Source organism: Emys orbicularis, chromosome 2 (genome assembly GCF_028017835.1).
Source record: "Emys orbicularis isolate rEmyOrb1 chromosome 2, rEmyOrb1.hap1, whole genome shotgun sequence".
Classification (NCBI taxonomy): Eukaryota; Metazoa; Chordata; order Testudines; family Emydidae; genus Emys; species Emys orbicularis.
Genome location: NC_088684.1, coordinates 106355551 through 106377349, shown reverse-complemented (window position 1 = coordinate 106377349; position 21799 = coordinate 106355551). Strand labels below are relative to the sequence as shown.

Sequence of the window (21799 nt, the reverse complement as noted above, 5' to 3'; positions counted from 1 at the left end):
CTGGATCTCTACTCTGCATGTTAGTGTCCGTATTTAAGACTAAGGTGAACCTAATTTACATCCCATCCTCTCATTGGACTGTTACCTTGTTGTGGTGGAGAGGCTTGTCCGTCCCAATGACCCTCAGAACTACATCGTCCAGAGTCTTGTACTCCTGGTAGGGCCACCCTTGACAAACAGGTCTGAGGTGAGGTTCCAGACTAGGCGTGGTCCAAGCTTTTCAAGACAGGTCAGGCTACGCCTGCCACCGTAAGTAACAGTAGATAGTACTACCTGTGACTGTTGGCCAGAGTGAACAGCTACTCCTGACTCCCTCTGGAAAGTCCTCTCTGGTGGACCAGGCGGCCAAGCAGATATGCCCATCTCCCCAGCTGTGAAAGTGGATGGCAAGAGCTGTGTGGACAGCCTAGGCCATAAGTTCGAGTGCAGTAGGACCTGATGGCCATCCATACATCCAAACTTGTCTCCAAACATTCTTGACATTGACGTGCCACTGGATTCAGACAGGCCTGGACACGAGAGTGAGGGTGACTCTGCACAGCTTTCCCTCACTTAAATCCAATTCACGCGGTAGTCATGACATCCCATGACATTTTTTAAGGGAATCTGTGTGTTTTCTTTGCTCTGTTTCTCTCTGTGATAAAGTTAAAGGCTTTAATTCGGAAGCCTTGTTCGCACGAGGAAAAATCAGATTTTCAGTTTGCCACGAGTAAAACTCCACTAGTAGTAGCAACAGGGGAAGCCTGAGCATAGACAGAGTGCAGGTGTTGCTACCATTGGGGGAGCTGCATTGGTTGAAAATTACAGGTCTTAATTTAGCCAGAGACCACATCCCTGGTTAACTATCCCATCCAAATATGGAGAAGAGAAAGCTATTGCCATGCCTCTCTGTGTGAAGGGATTTTATCTTATTCTTGCAAATCACCTTTCCTGCTAAGACTTGTAAGTGTTTCAGCTTTAGTTTTCTTTACTTTTGGTGACTTTTAGTTTGCCTCTCTCCCTGGGAACTGCTGTTGCTTTGTCTTCCCTCCATTCATATTCTGTTTTTCTTTCTTTTTTTTGCTGCATGGAGACTCTCTGCTGTACAAGTGTAAGTATTTTTTTAGCTCTGCTTTTTCTGGCCTACTTGTTTATGTTTGTGCTCCATTTGCTTCTGTGCTGCCTTACTAGTCTCCTGGGAGATTGTAGTGTCATCCATCTTCAGTTACTGAATGAAATACACAGCAATTTAGAGATGAGATTAGGTTTTACAAGAAGGTTGAGATAACATAACATCTGATGAATTTAAAACAGCCCTGGACTTTAAGACTAAATGAAGCAGAGTGCTGATGAAAGAGGTACAAACAAAAATGTTACTGCTCAAGAAAACTCTGTTCATTCAGTTTGGTATTGAAACCAAGTCCATCTTAATGAAATGATATCTTACAGTGAGCAGAAATTGAGATTTTCCAGTCAAAGAAATCTGAGATTGAAGAGACCCATTAGGTCATCGTGTTTTGGCTGGTTTGTTTTTCTTTGTTACGTTGAATAGTACCTAGTTTATGAATGCTGGTCTCACAATTAACTTCCTACACCGTCACTTTCTCTGCTTCTTCACAAGTGGAAAATGCATATGTAGGTGTTTTGTGGATTTTTTTAAACACATTTTTGAAAAGTAAAATGGGCATGAAGGGAGAGAGGGCAAATCACTGGGCTTCTGTGGGTGGAACAAGATCAAATTTGAAAACTTTTGGAGGGGCGGGGGAAATTTGGAAAGTGCTGTATTCTGATTGGGAGTTATGTCAGTTGTTCTAATCTGCATGACTATTTTATAAAGATTAAAACATTCTGCTGCTTACCACACATTGTTTTCTAAAACCTAGAAAAGTGCCCTGAGTGTTTATATGTGGTTCTAGTTGTTTTTCCCCCAAGCCCCAGCATTCCTCCACACTTAGTTATATAATTGGAAAGGAAATGTAGGGGGATAGCCCCAACTGATTCCAGAAGGGGAAGAATTAGAGTCAGAAGGCAAGGGATCTGGTAAAGTAACTCAGTTACTTCAGAAAATGGCATGGGACTTGGGAGTTCAGAGGCAGATTGGACCAGGGGAGCTTCATGGGAATATCTGACCCTCCCATTAAAGAGTCCTTAATCAGTGAGCATGGTTTAGTTTGTTGGGTCCCTGCTACTGAAGAGGGCTGACCCACTTATATGGGGGCACCTCCACAGGGGAAATAACTGGTGTGGGTGGACACAGAGACCTGAACATGCTATCTAGATTCTGAGCCCCTGTCCCTGGTGGAGCAAGGGTTTGTGGACTTGGGAGTAAGTGTAGCAAAACTCTCTGTGTGTGGCTTCTATGTGGGTCTCCTCATAGACAGAGTGACCCTTAGCCTTTTGTCTGTTCCATTCAGCCACCTGCACCATACTTGGGAAGAGTGGGCGAGGGTGGAGAGAGCCAGAAAAAGCTCAGTGCATTGGCCCATTCAAGTAAAATGTGGGGGAGAAATGTCACTCACTGCAGCCCCAAAATTTGGCTGTAAAAGCCAGGATTGTAACAGGAGGCAGAAGAACTGAGTCGCTCCTCTGTTTGCATGGCCAGAGGCAGAGAATTGTTGAGAGAAGGTAGAAGGGGCCTGACCATAGGGAAGTCTCAACAGCTTCTGGTTAGGAAATCGGATGCAAGCCCACCGTCTCAGGCTGGGAGAGAGCTCACGATCCGGAAGTTCACATGTCCTCAGTAGTAATGAAACATCCTGGGCTGCCAGAGGATATCGCTCACTGGTTGAGATTAAGTCTTATAATAACCTCTAAAAAGAGCACACTGGCATGTTTAAAACAACGCTTTGACCCATTTTGCTGCGCATGTGATCCAGAAAGATCACTTGGTAGAAAGCCCATCTTGTTACTTGTACAAAATGTAAATGGTTTAGACAACTTAAAAGTTTTCAAATAAAATTGTATGTATAGCCACTCCTCATGCTGTCCCTTCCACCTCCAGCCCCGGCAACACTGCGGTTGGTGGGTCCTGCTTAGCTGACAAAGAACTTTTAGTGGTGGTTCATGTCCACAGATTGACACATGATCGCCAGCCTGAGAGTGATCATGGGTCATAGTCTCCCCTTCCAATGACATCTCGGTGAAGATGACATCCAGTGCCTGGCTGGGAGCATCCGTGCAAGAATATTAGTGCTTGTCCTATGCAGCTATGTATTGGTGCCCTGATTTGGCATTCTAGTGCTACGCAGCTCTTGTAGAGCCCAACTGTTATTCCAAGAAAACCTGTTCAAACTGAAATAGTGTCTGTCGTTCCTCGTGAATGCAAATGTCAGTTGATGAGATGTTGGAGAATCCCCCACCAACCTGTTTTTTTGTCACTGTTTCTGATCTTCAGTGCATGAACTCATCCGTTTTGTGGATCTGATTTCCAATTACATCACCACAAAGAACAGCAATCAGACCAAAATACACACAGATACATTATCGTGAGGAATAGGCTGCAATTGCAAATACAACCAGGAACTAGGAATAGTGATCTAATTGCTGACCCCACTCAATGCTAAACTGGCTTCAGCTTCTCATAATTAGAGTTGAAATGCCTTTTACCATTTCAGGATTGGACGCAGATGTTGCTTGTCATTCAGATTCTGCTGGAGTGGACAAGCAGCTGTTCTGGTGTACGACTGTGGGGATGTCCATTGGTCCACTAATTGCATTCACTCTTGTCTACTACATGTTTAGCTGAGCAGTTCTGTACAGTTTCATCAAGCTGCTGATGGAGCCTGTGCCTGGCTGATGAATCTTGATATAAAAATTGTATTTATTTTATTGATAGCCATTTTATAGTGCTCGTCACTGTAGTGTCTGAGCTCCTGGCTTGTTCTTTCCACTTGCTCTGTATTATGGTGCATTACAGAAGCACTTTTCAATTTGAAGTGCAGCTGTACTCTGAAAAGTGTCAGAAATAAAACAGCACTCTGGGGCTTCACGTTTATTGTTACTCCATGACTTAAATGCTAAATGTGCTCAGATGACAAGGGAAAAGGTGTTGCTGATGACTTCTTCCTGGTTGCTCATGAAACTATGCTATTTATTGATGTGTGTCAAATATGACATCCTCTGGAATTGGAAACTCCCTGCCACATAAAGGCATGTTGGCTTCAGACAATACTTTATATAATAATAGTGGGAAAACATCTCTATTGCTCAAAAGATACAATCAGACTACTATATACTCTGGCCTCTCCTTTTATTTTTTGATCAAGTGGAGGTAGGTAAACCACTTAATGCTAATATGAAAATCTCTCATAATTTTGTCCAGGTCTGAATAGTACAAAGTTACAGCCGTTCAAATGGAAATACTAATGCAGACAACTGAAGTATGTGTGTGCATATATATTGCATGCACACATCTATAAATCATTTGAATTGTCCTTATTTTATCTAATTATATTTTTCACTAAATTTCCTATAATTAAAAAGCTAGAAAACTTTTTTTAAAGAGTTGCAAACTCATTCTGAAGTCTTGGTGCCTAGGTAACACCCTTTCTGGCTCAAGCATCGTCTAAAGATTTCTGAAGCTAGAACCTGATTAACAATTCATTAACAATTCTGTTGATTGTGCGTGAGCCAGAATAGAATCCAGCTTGCTGACTCACTCTCAGCTGTGTAGATATTCTACTATTCACAGGAGTAAAAAGTAGAAGAAATGTATGTATGCCACTAAAGCAAGCAGATGACACTCAATGAAAACAGATTTGTGAGTAAGAAGTTGTCATTTTTTTAGTGACTTCTCAGAAGATAAGCACACTTTATAGTTTAGTTTCTTTATCCACATTAAATTACATGAGAGGCTCAGAATTGCTGATACATGCCTTATCCATTGCAAAAAGCCTTTCTTACCATATGAACTTTCAGGATACTTCATAGAGCAAAATAAATGTGGCTTTCTTTCAATGAACAACATGAAGTGTTAAGTCTGGCAGTTGTTTCCTTAACACAACATTTTCTTTAATCCAGGAGTGAAGAAGTCATCTAATAATAATGTATACATTCAATAAATAAATTTTTGAATTTATATTCTGTGACTATAACCCATACTTGTGGAAACCATGACATCGCCAGAGATATAGCTGATAAAAGCAGGTTTCCACTTTTTAAAGAAGTCCCGGCGTTATATCTTCTAATAGTACTACATATTCTTGGGGAATCCGGAACTGGGCTTGGCAGGATTCAATTTCCTGACCCACTGAAATCGACAGGAAAAAATATATAATTGGTAAGAGCGCAGCCTCTCCCTACCCACCTGCACCTGCCGGGATCAGGTACCACCAGCCCTGCAGCAACACAGGGAGCCCACTGCAGTCCTGCTGTCACTGGAGTGAGAAAGAGAGCAGGTCCGTGACAGCAGAGCTGCAGAGAGCTCCCTGTGCTGCCACAGGGCAGGTGACACCTAATCCCGGTAGGTGTGGGGAAGGCTGTGGTCCTGGCCCAGTGGAGCAGAGATGCCTGGCAAGGGCCACAAGGCAGTCAAGTCCCTGGCCACGGGGGAGGCCACCCCAGTGCTGAATGGCTCCTGCCCAGGGATGTCTTCCACGCTCCTGGATGGTGAATGAAGAAGTGGGTTTGTGACCAGCAGGGTTGGAGAGAGCACCCTGTACTGCTGCTGCAGGGCCGGTGACACCCAATCCCTGCAGGCACAAGGTGTGGGAAAGGCTGCAGTCCTGTCAGGGCAGAGCAGAGACCCCTGGCCAGAGCTGTGAGGAGGAGAACAAGTCCCTGGCTGTGAGGGAGGCCACCATGCTTCTGACTGATTCCATCCCTAAGCAGGAGACATTCAGCTGTGGGTGCCCCCTACTCCCTGCTGCAGGGTGCTCATTGTTCTCCTCATAGTCCTAGCCGGGGGTCTCCTCTGCATCCCCACTCTTACAGCCGTGCTCCCTTATTAGCCAGGAGTATGGGAGCCATCCCTGGGCCGAAACTGTTCAGCAGCACCCCATGGATGGGGCTCGTCATTGTCCTCGCAGTCCTGGCTGGGGGTCTCCGCTCTGCGGGGCCAGGAATGCAGCTTCTCCTGCATCTTGGGCCCCAGTGTCTTGGGCCCCTGAGCCATGCAGCAGCCCCCATGTCAGTTCTGGGAGCCCCTTGCAGCCTTGCTTTCAGTGCAGCCTTAACCCCAACCCTACAACACTCCTCAGTTTCCAGCAACTGTAACAATAAAAACAAAAATCAAGATTAATCACTGAAATTAGAAAAACAAAAATTGAATTCTGCCAAGCATGTGTATAATCCAGAGTAGTAATTAAGCAACTGAATGTCAAAAGTGCTGTGTGCAAATAGAGCATTTAGCTATCAGGAAAAAATAATTGCTTTTAACAAACTAAACAAAAAACTGCAGTACACTCAGCAATTCATCTGGCTGACGAGGAAGTGAAATTGGCTTTAAAAGAGACACTCTTTTGTGGTAGTAAGGGACATGGAGAACCTTAGGGTGGTGACAAAAGACCTATATGCCTAAATTTTTTGATTGGTTTCAATAAGGTATCATTGATAAATGAACTGCGAAAGCATGGTTTTGTGGTTGCAACAGAAGTCAGAACAACTGGAATCTATTTCTGGCTTTGCCACTGACTTACTGTGGAGTAGTGGACAACTCAATTAACTCCTTATACTTCACTTTCCCAAAATGTAAAACTGAGATAAAGTTGCCTCACTTGTGCCGAGGATCACTTTACTAATGTTTGTAAAGTTTAGGGATACTTATATGTCAAGCTTGAAATCAATTGGATGTTTTAGGCTCAGTTCTAGCCCTGCCTCATTGGTGTACAATCAGTTCATATCAGTGAAATGTCAGATTTTTTTTTTTAAGTATTTAGGAAGGAAAAAAATTTGTTCCTCCCTGTATTTACAAGGCAAACATGCCTTGTGAACTGATTTGTTGGTTTTAAAGGTAAGAATTACACTGAACTATTTCTTCTATCCAAATAAGCACCTCTTTATTTATTTTATTCATAGATGACTCCTAAGTCTAAAAGGAAAAGCATCCACAGTAGAATGCTCCGGCCTGTATCTAGGGCTTTTGGTAAGTGGGTTTCTTTTCTTTTCTTTTTTTTTCCTTCTTTTTTTTTTTATAATTTACTAAAACCACTTCCTTACATTCAGAAGGTGAGAAAAGTGTTCCTGTATTTGAAAATGCAGAAGACTCTCACTCTGGACTGCAGTTTGTGGTCCCACGAATTTATTTTGTTTTTTGAAGTTTCTATGGTGAGACACTTCAGAAATAAACATTTATTAGGTATAGTCCACCTTTTTCACAAACATGCTACCGCCCTAAAGCAAATGATGTCATTACTTTCTGTTTAAAATACCATATTAAGTCCTCATTAAAGGTTTTGATTGCTCTTAGAAATGGAATTTGACCTGGATAAAGCACTGGAAGAAGTACCTATCCATATAGAAGACCCACCATTCCTTTCCAGCAGACCGGATAAACGAACTTCTGGATTCATCTCAGAGCTGCCATCCGAGGAAGGGAGAAAACTGGAGCACTTTACAAAATTAAGGCCTAAAAGGAATAAAAAACAACAGCCCAGCCAAGCATCAGTGAGTGACAATTAAAAGATTGCTGAGGATCTAAGTACTTGGCTGTTTCTTACAATAAAGATTAAATCCCACTTTTGCCAACCCCAAGCACTCAAAAAGCATGTCAGCCCCCCCCCCCCCCCAATTATCAGATTGTCTTTAAAATCTTGAGATTTAAAAATATATTTTTTCTTCGCCTCTGTTTTTTTAGCCTTTAGGGTGCACTCAGGTTACCTTTTCAAGCTTTTCTCTGTAACATGAGGGATAAAATCTTATTTTGATTTTTAAGTGAAAGCTGAGATTCTCACATAATCACATTACTTCAGGAAAAACACTAAATATCGTGAGACTTGGTGACACTGAAATCCTTCTTTTTCTGCACAAAGCCTGAGTAAACTGGCATGTATTCCTGTCTCCAGCAGCTCTCAGTAGAACCATTCCATAACCTCTGCAGCCACTTGTGACCCGGTACTCGAGACGGAGGTTGAGCCAGTGGATCTGAATAATAACAGATCACGCTCTGTGGCATTGCCCGCACCTAAAAATACAACATACTTCACTGCTGCAGATAGAGCTCCTGTGGAGCACAGTTAAACACACACGTGGGGTCTCTGTGGGTCTTTTTGCTCAGTAAACAACCACAGTTCTGCTTTTTCTCCGGCATGTGCCTCTACAGACAGAATTTGCATCTAAAGCTATACGGCTAGATTCTTGAGGAGGGCAGAGATGGTGTTATACCACTTGTCAGCACCCCTTACCCAAGAGGCAGCCCAGGGGCCAATTTGGCCCCTGCTGCAACTTGGAGCAGCCTCATTGCTGCTCCAAATTATACTAGCTGGTCACAGGCTCCTAGAGACCCTCCTGCTTTTTCTGGGATTGCCAGAGCAGAAATCACTGTGGCCAAATACTCCCTATGCTGGGAAGGGCCAAGAGTGGATAGTGTAGAGTTTTATGCCACTCAGGAGTTCCCCTGTGCCAAAAGAGACCCCAGCCAGCTGTTTGGGTCTTTTTTAAGCCAACTTGCCATCTCTTTTGCATTGACAGAGCAGTGCAGAGGGGACAGAGACTTAGCTGGCCCTTCGACTGTAGTACACTACAGCCTTGTTTTTCCAAATCTGTCATACTAAACTGAGTCATATTCTCCCACTTGCTAAACTTCCACCAGTCGTCTTAACTTATTTAATGTGTCCTGTGACATCTGGGTAATTGAGGTCATCTGGTACTGAGAATATACCTGCTGTTATGGAAAACTAAGCACAGACACTATTTCCAGGCCGAGTCAAGTTCCATTATCTTCTGCTTCCGTAAAGTCATATATTTTCAGAATTGGAGGACCCTGCTGTCTAGTCGGGGGGGGAAGGGGAGAAGGATGGATTGAGGTTTTTTAGTGCAGTGTTACCCATGGAAATGTGAAACGCAGCATAGATAGTATCTTGTATTTGAAAAGCTTTGATCACTATGTATGAAGAACAAGAAAGTGTTATTCCTTATGTCAATACGGTATTTCTGGGAACAGTGACCACATTTGGATGACCAGGCATTTGTTTTTTCTTACTTGCGCAAACCTGGCAAAAGAGGAGGGGATACTTTGTTGCCATTATTTATTAGAGGGTGGGGACAGACACATCACACCTTTCAGGTGTGTTCTTAGAGAAAAGTGTGGTTTTCTGTTTCCTGCTTGTTTACCCCAGTTATATTAGGAGTGACAGGTCTGCGTTTCCCTGGTTTTACTAGAAGAATCTGAAGCCTCGTATGTGTAAGCAGTCCCTCCCCCTTACCTGAAAGGGTGAGAGTGCTAAATTTTTAACAAAAACTTCTTTTCTCCCAAGTTTTTCTGAGGCATTGTAGAGATATCCTATCTCCTAGAACTGGAAGGGACCTCGAAAGGTCATCGAGTCCAGCCCCCTGCCTTCACTAGCAGGACCAAGTACTGATTTTACCCCAGATCCCTAAGTGGCCTCCTCAAGGATTGAACTCACAACCCTGGGTTTAGCAGGCCAATGCTCAAACCACTGAGCTATCCCTCCGTTTCCCCCCCCCCCCCCCGTTATAGGTGTTAACAAAGAACAAGCCAACAAGTCTAAGACCACTTTCTCTGCTGAACATATTTTACATATTGGATGCAATTTTCTCAGCATTAGATGAGTAAAGTATAAAATATGCAGAAATCAATGTATTATTGCAGTATTGAACAATAACTGGCATTACAGTATGCATCTGTAAAATCGTTCTGTGCCTTGGTTATTTTGATGGTGATTAGGCCCTGTGGTTTGTACATTGTTAGTGATCCAGTCAGTGTATTCAGTGGAATTTTAGTTGTTGGGGCATGCCTTCAGACACGACAGATGGACATGCATTAGGGTATCCTATGTCTTCAGACACGACCAACGGACACACAGGAATACATGGAGACTGGAGTCTTCAGTTACAGTTGTCTGTTTATTGTAGCAGAAGCTCAACTACACCCTGCAGAAGCATAGCTGTACCACACTCATTCCCTCCCCCACATCCTGAGAAGTGAGCATCGAAATCCTTTTGCGTTTCCCCTTTATTGTAATCATCAGCCCTTCCCTTCCTAGGTGGGCAGTTCTCGTCTTGATCAGGGCCCAATAATTGCCCTCTAATTTCCCTGCTAAATCCTCCGCTTCTGTTTGTTTACCTCTGCCATGACTTTTGTTGCCATATAACGAGCTGTTTTGAGCACTTCACTGTCTTTCAGTGCACACCTGCAGGCTTGTGGTTTGGGGGGGTTTCGTGTGCATCTTCTGCTGGCAGTTTACCAGACAGACTCAATGTCAGATAGAGCCAGCCCCCTACATTAATTACCTCTTTTTCAGAATGTTACATCCCTGCCTCCTTCAGGAAACGCTCTTGGCTTTGATACTTAAATATTTGTTCTTATTCTCTGGAGAGTTTCAGTGCCAACATTAAATGGATTCTGACTTCCCTTGAAGTCACTATCAAGATTTTTTTTGACCGATGAGGTAAATATTTACATCCAGAGACAATAAAAATTGATGTTGTCCAAAAACAGATGTCAGTATATGTATTGTTACATACATTCTGACATTTCCAATTAGACAAATCCTTCTCAGAAAAAGAACAGTCATCACTGTGCTACTTTGAAAAAGATGTTTCCCTTATTAAAAAAGAACACATTCTGTTTTAAGTGGAAACAATGCAATTTCACCAAAAGGACTTATATTTTCAAATGAGGAATACAGTGCCACAGCAGAGATATACAAGTGCTTTAGTTACTGTCTTTTTGTAATCTAATAAGCTGAACAATAAGCTCATCACATGACTCAGCAACTCAGGAACCAGAAAGTTTCATGTATGTGTCAATACATTAATTCATATTCAGGCTGCTGTCTTATTTGTCTTAATAAGGAAGGGTTTGATATTAACAGTAATTGTTCTCTCATACCCGTACAATGAGAATCTGTCCTGGCCTCTTAGAAGCACAGAACCTGGATCTCAGGTGCAGAGGGGCTAAGGTGGCTTTATGCCACCTTTTATATTTTCCAGATTTTGGGGCCGGAGCATTCCCTGATGTAATTTAGACATCTTAGGGAGACCATCTAAATTAAGGCGCTGCCTTGTGGGTGGTGGCACTGCCAAGAACACACCCTATACTGGGGCTGTTTCAGGGTCCTCTTTACAGCCATCTAAAGAGGCTTTATGCAGTATTTAAATTGGGGGTATTCTCCCCCTCCTGCATAAGGAACTTTGGCAGCAGAAAGGGATTACGGAAGAGCACATACAGGGGCCAGGCCAGGGAGAGAATCCCTCCCATAATATTTATTTCATCTTCAGAGAGCTGTACAAACACTAACTGATCTGTACAATACTCCAGTGAGAGAGTCACCCAAGTTGGATAATCTCTCCCTTTTGTCTTTGGCTTTAAGGTCTACTTTTCAAAGGCACAAAGAAGAGTTAGACCTCAGCTCTCAATGAAAGTCAGTGCTGGGTGCCTAACGTTAGTCACCTAAATCTGGCACTCAGTTTGGAAGTTTTGGCCTAAAGTGCCTTGCCTAAGGCCACAGAGGCAGTCTGTTAGAGGCATAATTAGTACACTAGAGTTCTGGCTCCTAATTTTGTGTTCAGACCACTAGAACTCTCACCTCTCTCTAAACCAGGTGAACAACAGCTGACAAAGATTCTGTCTCTGCCAGTATCTACAGTAAATACACAAATCAGGAGTTCCATTTTGACAAACTGCTAACAAAAAAGTGTGCTTGAATACTAAATAACTGCTCTTTTTACACAATTTAAAGGCATTTGAGCTTTGACCTTGTTGGAATTATTAATAATATGTGAAATTATTAATATGGGAAGCCACCAGACACTAATTTAACCATAAATGTCTTTATTAAATCCAAAGGCCAAATGATATCTGTACAATTGCTCCAAACATGCCTAAAAAGCAACTTACTACATCCAAACACTAACAAAACATGTGTAAGTTTTTGATCAAGATACTTACAAATGAGCTAAACCCAGGGGTGCTTAGATCCACATTGGTTGGCTCCAACATGATCAGGCAGGTATTAGCAATGAACCCTTTAAGAGTTTTACTTTTTCATACCCTTGAACAAACAAGTGATGTCATTGCCAATTACTGACTTGAGCTAAAAACCAATTGGAGACAGTTCACCCTTATTTCCAGTCTTAATCCAGGGAAGATTTACAACCTCCTTTCTTCCCAAGGCCTTTCCTCCCCTCCTTCTTGCTGTCTCAGTTTTTTCCATTGCACTTGAGTTCACAAAGGTTTTAACTCTGATGTATGGGTTGGGAAGGGCCAGGTTGGCTCATTCTAAGACTGGTTCTCTTAAAACCATCTGCAATCACCCGTATTGGTCAGAAGCCTTCTTTTTTAGAAACTTTCCCTTATCTCATTAGTTAATCTTTTGAACCAGACATCCTCACTTCTTCATTCCTTATGGCCTTATAATTTATTATTTTCAAGGCCTTCCTTCTCCTTGTTAGTCAGGGCCTTTCTTTACAACTTATATATTTCCTTAACCACTGTTAAGATAACTCTATTCTTTAATTTCATGTTTATCCTCATGCCTTACAGCATCTTTGAAAAGTGAGATTTCTTACTGCCATGCTGTGTTGCTTATGTTACGTTTGTTTTATCAGGTGTGTGGGGCAACACCTCAGGAAGGAGAACAGAATGGCCTCATGGGTAGAGTGGATGAAGGTGTTGATGAATTTTTCACCAAGAAAGTGACAAAAATGGATTCAAAGTAAGTTCAAATCCTCTAATGAGTCAAGGTAAAGACCATATTTTCTTACTGATAGTTTGTGAGGGTAGAATATTTATAGCTAATACATTGTATTTGACTTCTTTTTCTAATATTCAGGTCTCCAATTTGCATAGCTACTGTCAAAACCAGACTATATCATAATAGCCCAGTATATCAGTGAATTTGATTACTCATTTTAAAAAGCTTACTTTGAAATAAATTGCTTTTAATATACACTATGAACCAGATTATCATCTGATGTATGTTAACATAGCTCCACTGACTTCTTCATACCCTTAAATGACATCACTCATTACATCACTTATTATGACATCACTGGAGCTATACCAATTCACACTGGCTCAGGCTCTGGCTCTGAATTTTTATTGTGTGTTTAGTCAAGACTGTTGTCCTCCATAAATTACATGGGGAAGTGATTTATGTTTATTGATACATATAAATTAAACACTTGCTTTACAAAATTGCAATGTTCTGTGTTTATGTGTATGACTCAATCCGAAAGGTCTGCCTTCTACATCTCACGTCGCAAGAAATCCAGCCTACAAGGGTGTAAACTAGATGGATATTTTATAGAGCCAACAGTAAGACGTTCTGATTTTTTTAGTGTGAATGTACAAACAAAAGCTAGTTCGAGACTACCTAAAATGACCTATTTGCTATATTTGACATTAAGTAAATAAAAGTAAAATGTTTAAGTAAATAGTAAGTGTAAATTGGTAAATGGCTGGAGGAGAGAGGGAAAGGAAGTGTTAAAATTAAGTGTGAATGATAAATATAAAAAATGACAAGCAGATGGCAGTAATTCACGATTGCAAATATGAAACCATACATGACATCCAGTAAGTAGCTGTGAAATCATGTTAGCTAAAAAAAGAAATGTTTTGAAAAACTGCTATCCGCAGTATTTATGGGATTTTTATACAAATTATGTATACCTTTCAACTTTTCTTGTGTTACCAGTGATTTCGTTTTATGGAGGGCAGCAACATATCAGTATTTTACAGTTTTTCAGGGCAAGCATATGTTGCCACCTGAAGTACCATTCTCCCAGAAAAGCTGTGAATTGGGTAGGTTTGGGAGCATGGCTGATCAGAATTGCATTGGTTGTTGGTGCAGAGTTCTGGAGTTCTAAAAGGGGCAGCTCCCCAAAAGCTGTGTTTTGTCCAGTACCTGGGTCACGATGCAGTAGCTACAAGCTATTCGTTGGGGTGAGGATATCCTTAAAAGAGCAGACACATTGAAATTATGCTTGGAGGAATGACTGAATTAGAGCCACTCTGGTGCGACTTGCAGTTTAGGGGTAGGAGTAGTCAGGCCAGAGATATCCCTAAAAATAAATGAATGAAATATGTGTCCTAAGTGGCTGACCTGCCTCTGTGGCACAATGAGTAATGCTAGCCCTACAGTTCTTAGTGACCTTAATGGAGTTTGGCCAATAGCATCAATCATAGTAACTAATCTCTAATTTATAAGCTGTGGATAATAACTGGGCACAGAGCAACTTCCTGATGATGCAAACGGTTAGCTTTGCCCAAGAGAAATCTTTGAAACTATTAAAAACAGGTATTTTTCCAGGAAAAAAACAAAGAACATATGAACATTTGTCTGTGTGTCTGTTTTATTAGGAGATCGTCAATGAAACGTTCAGACACCAATGAGTCCAGTGAAGTGGGTGATGAAAGGAAAAAAAGAGATTCTCGGAAAAGTGGGTTTCTCAACTTAATCAAATCTCGATCCAAATCTGAACGTCCTCAGACTGTATTGGTGGCAGAAGAGCCCTCGTCACCCAAGGGTGCTGTCAAAAGTCCAGCTGTGGACACTACTAAGAAGGAGCTAAAATCAGCTGAACAGAACGGCAGCACAGAGCGAGCCGAGGAACTAAAAACACCAGACTCTCTAGAGGAGATACAACCAGAGGATGCTGCAAGAGCGGAGAGGGGTGACAACAAGGGCAGCCCACAGGGAGGGCGTAGGTATGGGGTGCAAGTGATGGGCAGTGGACTCCTAGCAGAAATGAAAGCCAAGCAGGAAAGGAGAGCAGCTTCTTCACAGAAGGTAAGGGTGACTTATTTTTGATTTGTGGTGACTCTAATTGATGAAAAGTAGGAAAGAACTGTGCCCCATAAAGGCACACAAGGGTAAGAGGTTAACATTTAACATATCAGCTATGTTATATTAGAAAGACAATGTGGGTGAGATAACTTTTATTGGACCAATTTCTGTTGGTGAGAAAGTAAGCTTTTGCGCTTACACAGAGCTCTTCTTCAGGTGTCATATGTTATATGTGATGGGTGACTCACTGGCACGTAAATGAAATCTGTATCATAGAATTAAAGCTGGGAAAGATCAGTTAGTCCCTATCCCCTGCCTATGCAGGATTGTTTCCTACAGTCAGGAGTGAGTTTACGAGTTAGCCAGGTTGGTAAATGGGTGGGCCCCCTCTGTTTAGGGGGGATGGGTCTATTAAGGAATGGTTCTTCCACCATGTGCACTGTACTATAAATGAATTACTTTGTGCAGGGGAATAATTCTCCCTTTCAGAATATTTGCTGACATTCAGTTTCAATTTTCTTTTGTTTAATTGCATCCCTTTACTCCTATTACAAACCCTTTTGTACCACATCTAATCATTCCTATTCTATCTTTATGCCCTTAAAATACAAATAGAAATGAGAGATGGAAACTACCTATTTGGTCACAATGTGGATTTCAGCTCTATTTTTTAGTGAGCAAATAGCACAGTATATTGAATTGAACAAAGAACCCTGCTCTCAGTACTGTTCAGGGAGCAGTGTCTTTGTATAGCTTAACATGTAACCTTCCTATAAGTATGTCCCATATAAACCTAGTTTTGTCACTGAGCGCAATAGTTTTAAAACTGCCTTTCTTCTTAGGATTTAAACTGTAATGCATTGAACAATCTTCTTAGCCTGTCAGATGAGGCCATTCTGCATTAATCTATAGGCATTCCTGTAGCACTAATAGCCAAGGGCTGTTAAAGGGACACTCAAGTTAAAAATCTTATATTTTTTTACAAAAGAAATTTCCTTTCCCATCTAGGTCCAGATCCTGCCATCCTGACTCATATTGAGTAGTACAGTAAACCCTTATATAACACAGTAGTTATGTCCCTAGAAAATCGTGTGTAATATAAAAAACGTTATATGAACTGAAGAATGAATGGGAAAAATAGGGTTAAGTTCCCAGACATCAAAGTTGTACATGTTGGAGGGTGCTCAGGGCAGAGGGTTGGGGCGTGGGAGGAGGCTCGGGGTGCCGGATCCGGGGGGCACTCACCTTGGGCGCCTCCCCACAAGCAGCTTCCCGTGCCTGCTGTTCCTGGCGGATGCACAGGTAGGAGGCTCCGTGTGCTGCCCCCGTCCCTCCCCGAGCGCTGACTGTGGGGGCGGCACCTGGCCACGCCTCCACCTCTGCCAGGAACAGCAGGCACGGGGAGCCAACTGAGGTGAGCGCCCTCTGGATCCGGCACCCCGAGCACCCTCCCGTGCCCAAACTCCCTCCCGTGAGCGCGCACACTATATAAGAATAGTGCGCACAACATAAAAATGGGTCACTAAAGGAAAACCGCGTTATGTCAAAAATGCGCTGTATAAATGTTCGTTATATAAGGGTTTACTGTACTGTGACTAGTTCCATTGATTTCTGAGGGACTGTTTGAGGAGTAAGGTACTATAGAATGTGAGTCAGAGTATCACATTCTGGCCCTTAACCTTTCATAACCCACGGTGCTATTCGTTAAATGTTCAATTCAGCAGTGTGCTTGGTGCTGTTGAAAACAGAATCCTTGCTTCAGTGGTTTTATAATCTAAAGATTATAGTCATGGAATACCAGCATGTTGTAATTTTTTGAAAAATTGTTGGGTAACAGCACTTCTCATGTCAGTGGGTTAACACAGGTAGCATTGGTTGAAAAATTGAACAAAGAGTAGGTCATCACCTTTTGTACTAACATTTTTATTTACTTTCAACTATGCTGCTTCTTTACTCTTTGTATTTCTCTCAGCTTGGAAAAGAAAATAGACAACTCAGTTTGTTTGTAATTAATTTCTAGTTTCCATTCACTTGCCCAATGGTGTAAATACTGCAGAGAGACGTTGGGGAGTAGGAGGGAATATTTACATTGGAATTTTCAAAAAAAAAAAAATGCTGAAACTTTTTTATTGGTTTTAGATTTTTGTAAAAGCTAGGGTTTTACCACCTTTACATTTTGTATGTCTACACTGCAAATAAAAACCTGTGACTAGCCGGTGCCAGCTGACTAGGACTTCCAGGGGTTGGGCTACAGGGCTGTCTCTTTGCCGTGTAAACTTCCTTGAGCTCTGGGACCCTCCCACCTAGAGCCCAGGCACCAGCCCATGAACTTGAAGTCCACACTGCAATTTAAGTGGTGGTCAGAAAGCTGAATTAAAATAGGATTTCTGTACAAAAAAAGAAATTCAGTTATCTTTGTTTAAGATTAATAAGTCTTTGTACTGTGTTGCACAAAAAAGGAACAGTTAATGTTTAGAAGGTTAATGTTCATGTATATCATGCAGGATTGAAATATGTAATAGCTTTGTTTTCATTTTGACCAAAAGTTGAATACTCGGAGTAATCCAGGAGATCTCTACTAGTTTTGTTATGGGAGAATCCATCTTTCATTTTTATTCATAACTTAAATGATGGATCACCAGTTCCCTTAAAGTTTTCAGATTTATCAGGATTCTGATGTTAGTGAATTAATTTTTTCTTAAAGATACAGATGGTTTTTTAAATTCAGATCTATCCAAAGTAAAAACAAAGCCATAAGGAATTTACTACTTCATTCATGACCTTCTACAGTCTTATTACAGTTACAAATGATGAGCAGGTGCACAGTAGATGAAAAGATGGCAAAAGCTTTTTTGTTTTCTTTTGCTGTGAATTTGATGTGTGAATTGGCACTAATGCCACAAGATAAATGAGTTGAAATCAGTGTTTTTTCCAGGTTTTCTCCAGATATAAAGATCATCTAGCTCCATCTAGTGTTTGCAGAACTGAATATTTAAATATCTTTTAGCAAGATATGCAGGCAACCAAGCTCCTTAACAGCCCTGTTTATTTATCAAGGCTTTTATTAGAATTCTTGCACTCTCAGGTGCAAGTGCTACATTTCCCTGTCTTGCCCTCCTTTTTTATGGAGCCAAATAAATATTTGTGTGTGTAGTGCAGTAGATATTTTACATATGACATATTCATGTAATTAGTCTTGGACAGACCTAGATTGCAGCAAGACTAGCATAGCTCTGGTGCAAATGATGCTTCATGTATTTGTCGGCCCCTCCTAGTAAGCACCAGACAGATGCTGCTGATTTGGTCAACTTAATGTACCCTCTCTACACACATGCACATGATACATCATTTGAAAGATTATTATGTCTACTTTAATATGAGCTATAATGTGGACCTGTCAAATGGTGCTGTTACCATAGAAACGGTGATAAACAATGAGACCACCAACACATTAAAATGACCACTTGGAAATATTTGTATTTGTTAGGTTAATAAATCTATGCATTATTTCAAGACATAAAAGTGGATTTCTTTGTGAACTCCAAACGTCAATCTAAAGGGTAAAACAAAATCTAATAATACATTTACACAGCTATGCACAATTTTTTTTACTTCATCAATACTTGCAAAGGAAAATGAATATTTTTGTAAGTATGAATGAAAATTCACAATCCATGGTGAAAAAGCAAATTATATTCTTGAACGCAAAGTGACTTTGCCTACATTAAGAAAATTAATTTTCCCCACAAATTTGGTGAGTTTTTTTCCCTTTTAAAAAGAGAGAGAGAGAGAGACACCCTTAGGGCTCGTTGACAGAAGAAGAATGTGGCTTGGGGAAGAATTTAGTCAAAATAGACCATGGATCAAGAGAACTAGGAGTGGAAAATGAATCTGGATCTCTTATACAGTGCTACAAAGCACAACACTTCTACATCAGTGGGCTGGCTTTCGCTTTTTTTTGAATGACCTTTTAGCTTATATGGGACTTGTGCACTTGGAACCAGTCCATGGTTAGGCCTGCTCTACGCACAATTTTTTAACTGATTTAACTATTTCAGCCAGGGAGTGAATTTATACTGATATAGTTGCAGCGTAAAACCCCCTATTGTGGATGCAGTTGTACTGATATATCGTATCCTCACTAAGGGATTGTGCTGCTTTAACTAGATCAGTTTCTAAACCAAAAACTGTGTGTTGGCAAGCCCTCTGTGGAAATGTGGGGAAATGCAATGACCATGCCAGTTCTTAAATAGGTGGAGTAAATGTTGAATAATTCCATTCCTTTGTATACGATATATGAGAGACACTTCCTCATTAAAATGTTTTGGGAGCCATTAGATTCGAGCATCAGCAAAATGGAAGTACCAATTAATCCATGAAGCCCACTGTACTGTCTTTTATAGCTCTCCTAAGCAGCCACGTCTAGCATGATACCTATGGTAAGTTGCACCTGACAATGGCTAGACAGGGTGGCCTTCAGGGATAACTGATATTAATAGTTTTTGTTTGTTTATTTATACCTAAAATACTGTGTTTTGGTTTGTTGTTTACTTTAAACCCATTAATTTTCATATAGCTAGTATAAGCCTCCCTATCTGTTCTTATCACTGTTACCCTTGTCTTCCTTCCTCCGTTTTCCTCCTATGTCTCTCCTACCTAAATGATGCATCAGGCCTTCATTTAGATTGTGATTTCTTTGGGACAGTGTTTGTCTTCAGTATGTGTTTGTACAGTGTCTGGTTGGGACCTCTGGATGCTACTGTAAAGACAGGATAATCGCACAGTGCCAGTCATACCACATTGGTGTCCTGATGACAATAGGATGTCATGAATGTGGCAGTTTTATAATGCTGAAAATAGTAATAACTATGCAAAGCATTTGTTTGCTTTTCAGAGTTAGAGATCTGTCTTCAAATGGCAAATTTAAACCAAGATCAGAGCTACCTGCAAAATGTATTTTATTTTTGAATTTAAGATTCACACTTTATGCCTAGTCTTCTGCGTACCAGCCTTCCTATTTGGTGCTGGTTTGCAGGTAACTTGTGTGCTCTGTATGGTTCTTCTGGTCTCTTTGCTCTATTCATATGAGCGAGGAGGGTATTGAAAGGAACAGTATAATCCCAGAGACTGATTCTTGTACCACTGTATAAACAGGATCCTCTTGAAAAGGGATATATGCATATTCCTAGTGCACTTGGCCTCTAGACGACAATATGGGTCAAATAATTTACAGATTTATCTCTTATAACTTTTTTCCCCTTGAGGCAAAGATATCATGGTTAAGATTTTTAATAATGTGTGCATGAAGTTAGGTTCAGGATCCATACTTTGGCACCTAAATAAGTGATCTGATATTTCAAAGGTTTTGAGCACCCAGCAGCTCTTATGAAGTCTAACTTTTTAAAAACCTCAGTCTGTAAATATTGAAGGAACTGGCACTTCTTGGATTCAGCTCAGATTTCCAAGACATTTCCCCAAGTGCACATAGGTTTTCATATTAACTAAACTAAGACCAGTTCAGCAATCTTTGCTTCAAAATTTGGATCTTTAGAAAGGTGTCTCTGTTTCTGCCCAGAGCAGATAAACTCTCTAATTTTATCCAGCATTTTATTTCATTTAACGCCAATAATACATTTGGTCATCTTGAGTAGAAAAGAACAGTTTCTAACTGGACTGTCCGATTCCAACTCTCATTATTCCTTGGCAGGTTTGTCACTTAATGAGCATGTTGTCATGCCTCAGCCAGCTCTATGGCCTTACTGGTAACCAAAATCGCTGTGGTCTCCTTCCCACATAGGAGATTTCCAAAACTGCAACCAGAAACATAAAAACACATCCAGGCATAATTACTAGAGCTTCTTTCTGCAATTTTTAACTTCTGGATATAAGCTTCTTTGTAATGAACCACTGAATTTTGTGATTTATAGATAATAATTTTGAGGGATTCTCTTTCTCTATTTTAGAGACTCGGGAACGAAGTGGCTCCCAGGGATTCTCACGATACCACAGTGAGCTCTGAACGGCTGGATGGCAGTGGTACAGGTACAGTTTTTTTGAGTTTCCTTGCGTACAGCACTTCCTGTAATGCCAATAAATTGAACACTCTCAGCCTGAAATCACACTTCCAGCTGCATGTTGTGTGCCTACTATTTTATAAGCAACCCGTTAAGATTAGCATAACTGAAAAGTGATTAGAGGAGAGAGCCATTTTTCTAGTTCATTTACTGTCTGCATTTGACAGCACTTCATGTATAGTCAGTTTCAGTGCTGGGTTGATGGCCAGTTGTTTCACTCAGACACTGCTCTGTGCGGGTGGGGCGACAACTCGTGTACATGTTCTTCCCCAGGCCCTTTAAGAGGGTGTTCACTGGTAACCGTGGCAGCAAAGCTGAAACTGAAGATCAGGAGGCAGCAAGTACAATGTGCACAGAGAGAAAAGGATGTTTTCTCCTGTCATAAACCAGGAGTTCATTTTGCAGAGTTTATGGCAGTGGTTCATCTTTCCAGACTATTGTTACCCCTTTCAGGAGTCGGAAACCTGAGCCCCGCCACTCAGGGCTCAAGCAGGTCACTTAGTCTCATGGGGCCCCCCCGGCATGAGGCCCTGGGCAGTTGCCCTGCTTGCCACCCCCTAACACCAGCCCTGCACTAGCAACCCCCTTAATCCCATCCTGCGACTCCCCTAGGACCCATGGACCCTAGGTTGAGAAACCCTGATCTAACTGAGTTGACATACCCCCTGGAAGACTTCTACCTCTGGTTGAGAACCACTGGTTTATAGTGCTCACAAGAAAGTGCTGGATTGATAGCCATGCAAGCAAAGTGCTTAATCCACTGAGCAGATCCATCACAGGCAGCGGCGGTTCAAGGTTCCCCACACAGCTCTGCCACCGTGCCTGAAACATGCCTGGTCA

General features: G+C 41.4%; 1 protein-coding gene across 2 annotated transcripts in view; it reads left to right on the top strand.

The window, feature by feature from the left end:
* CARMIL1 (capping protein regulator and myosin 1 linker 1) overlaps positions 1-21799 on the top strand; it is a 142946-nt gene that overhangs the window by 107038 nt on the left and 14109 nt on the right. Inside the window, exons 26-30 of one of the 2 annotated variants that reach the window (XM_065398768.1) lie at positions 6994-7060; positions 7385-7581; positions 12706-12812; positions 14459-14888; positions 20849-20927. In XM_065398768.1, the coding sequence (XP_065254840.1) occupies positions 6994-7060; positions 7385-7581; positions 12706-12812; positions 14459-14888; positions 20849-20927 (880 nt within the window). Of the gene's footprint in view, positions 1-6993; positions 7061-7384; positions 7582-12705; positions 12813-14458; positions 14889-20848; positions 20933-21799 lie in introns of both variants that reach the window. The other variant, XM_065398769.1, reaches the window with a different exon arrangement.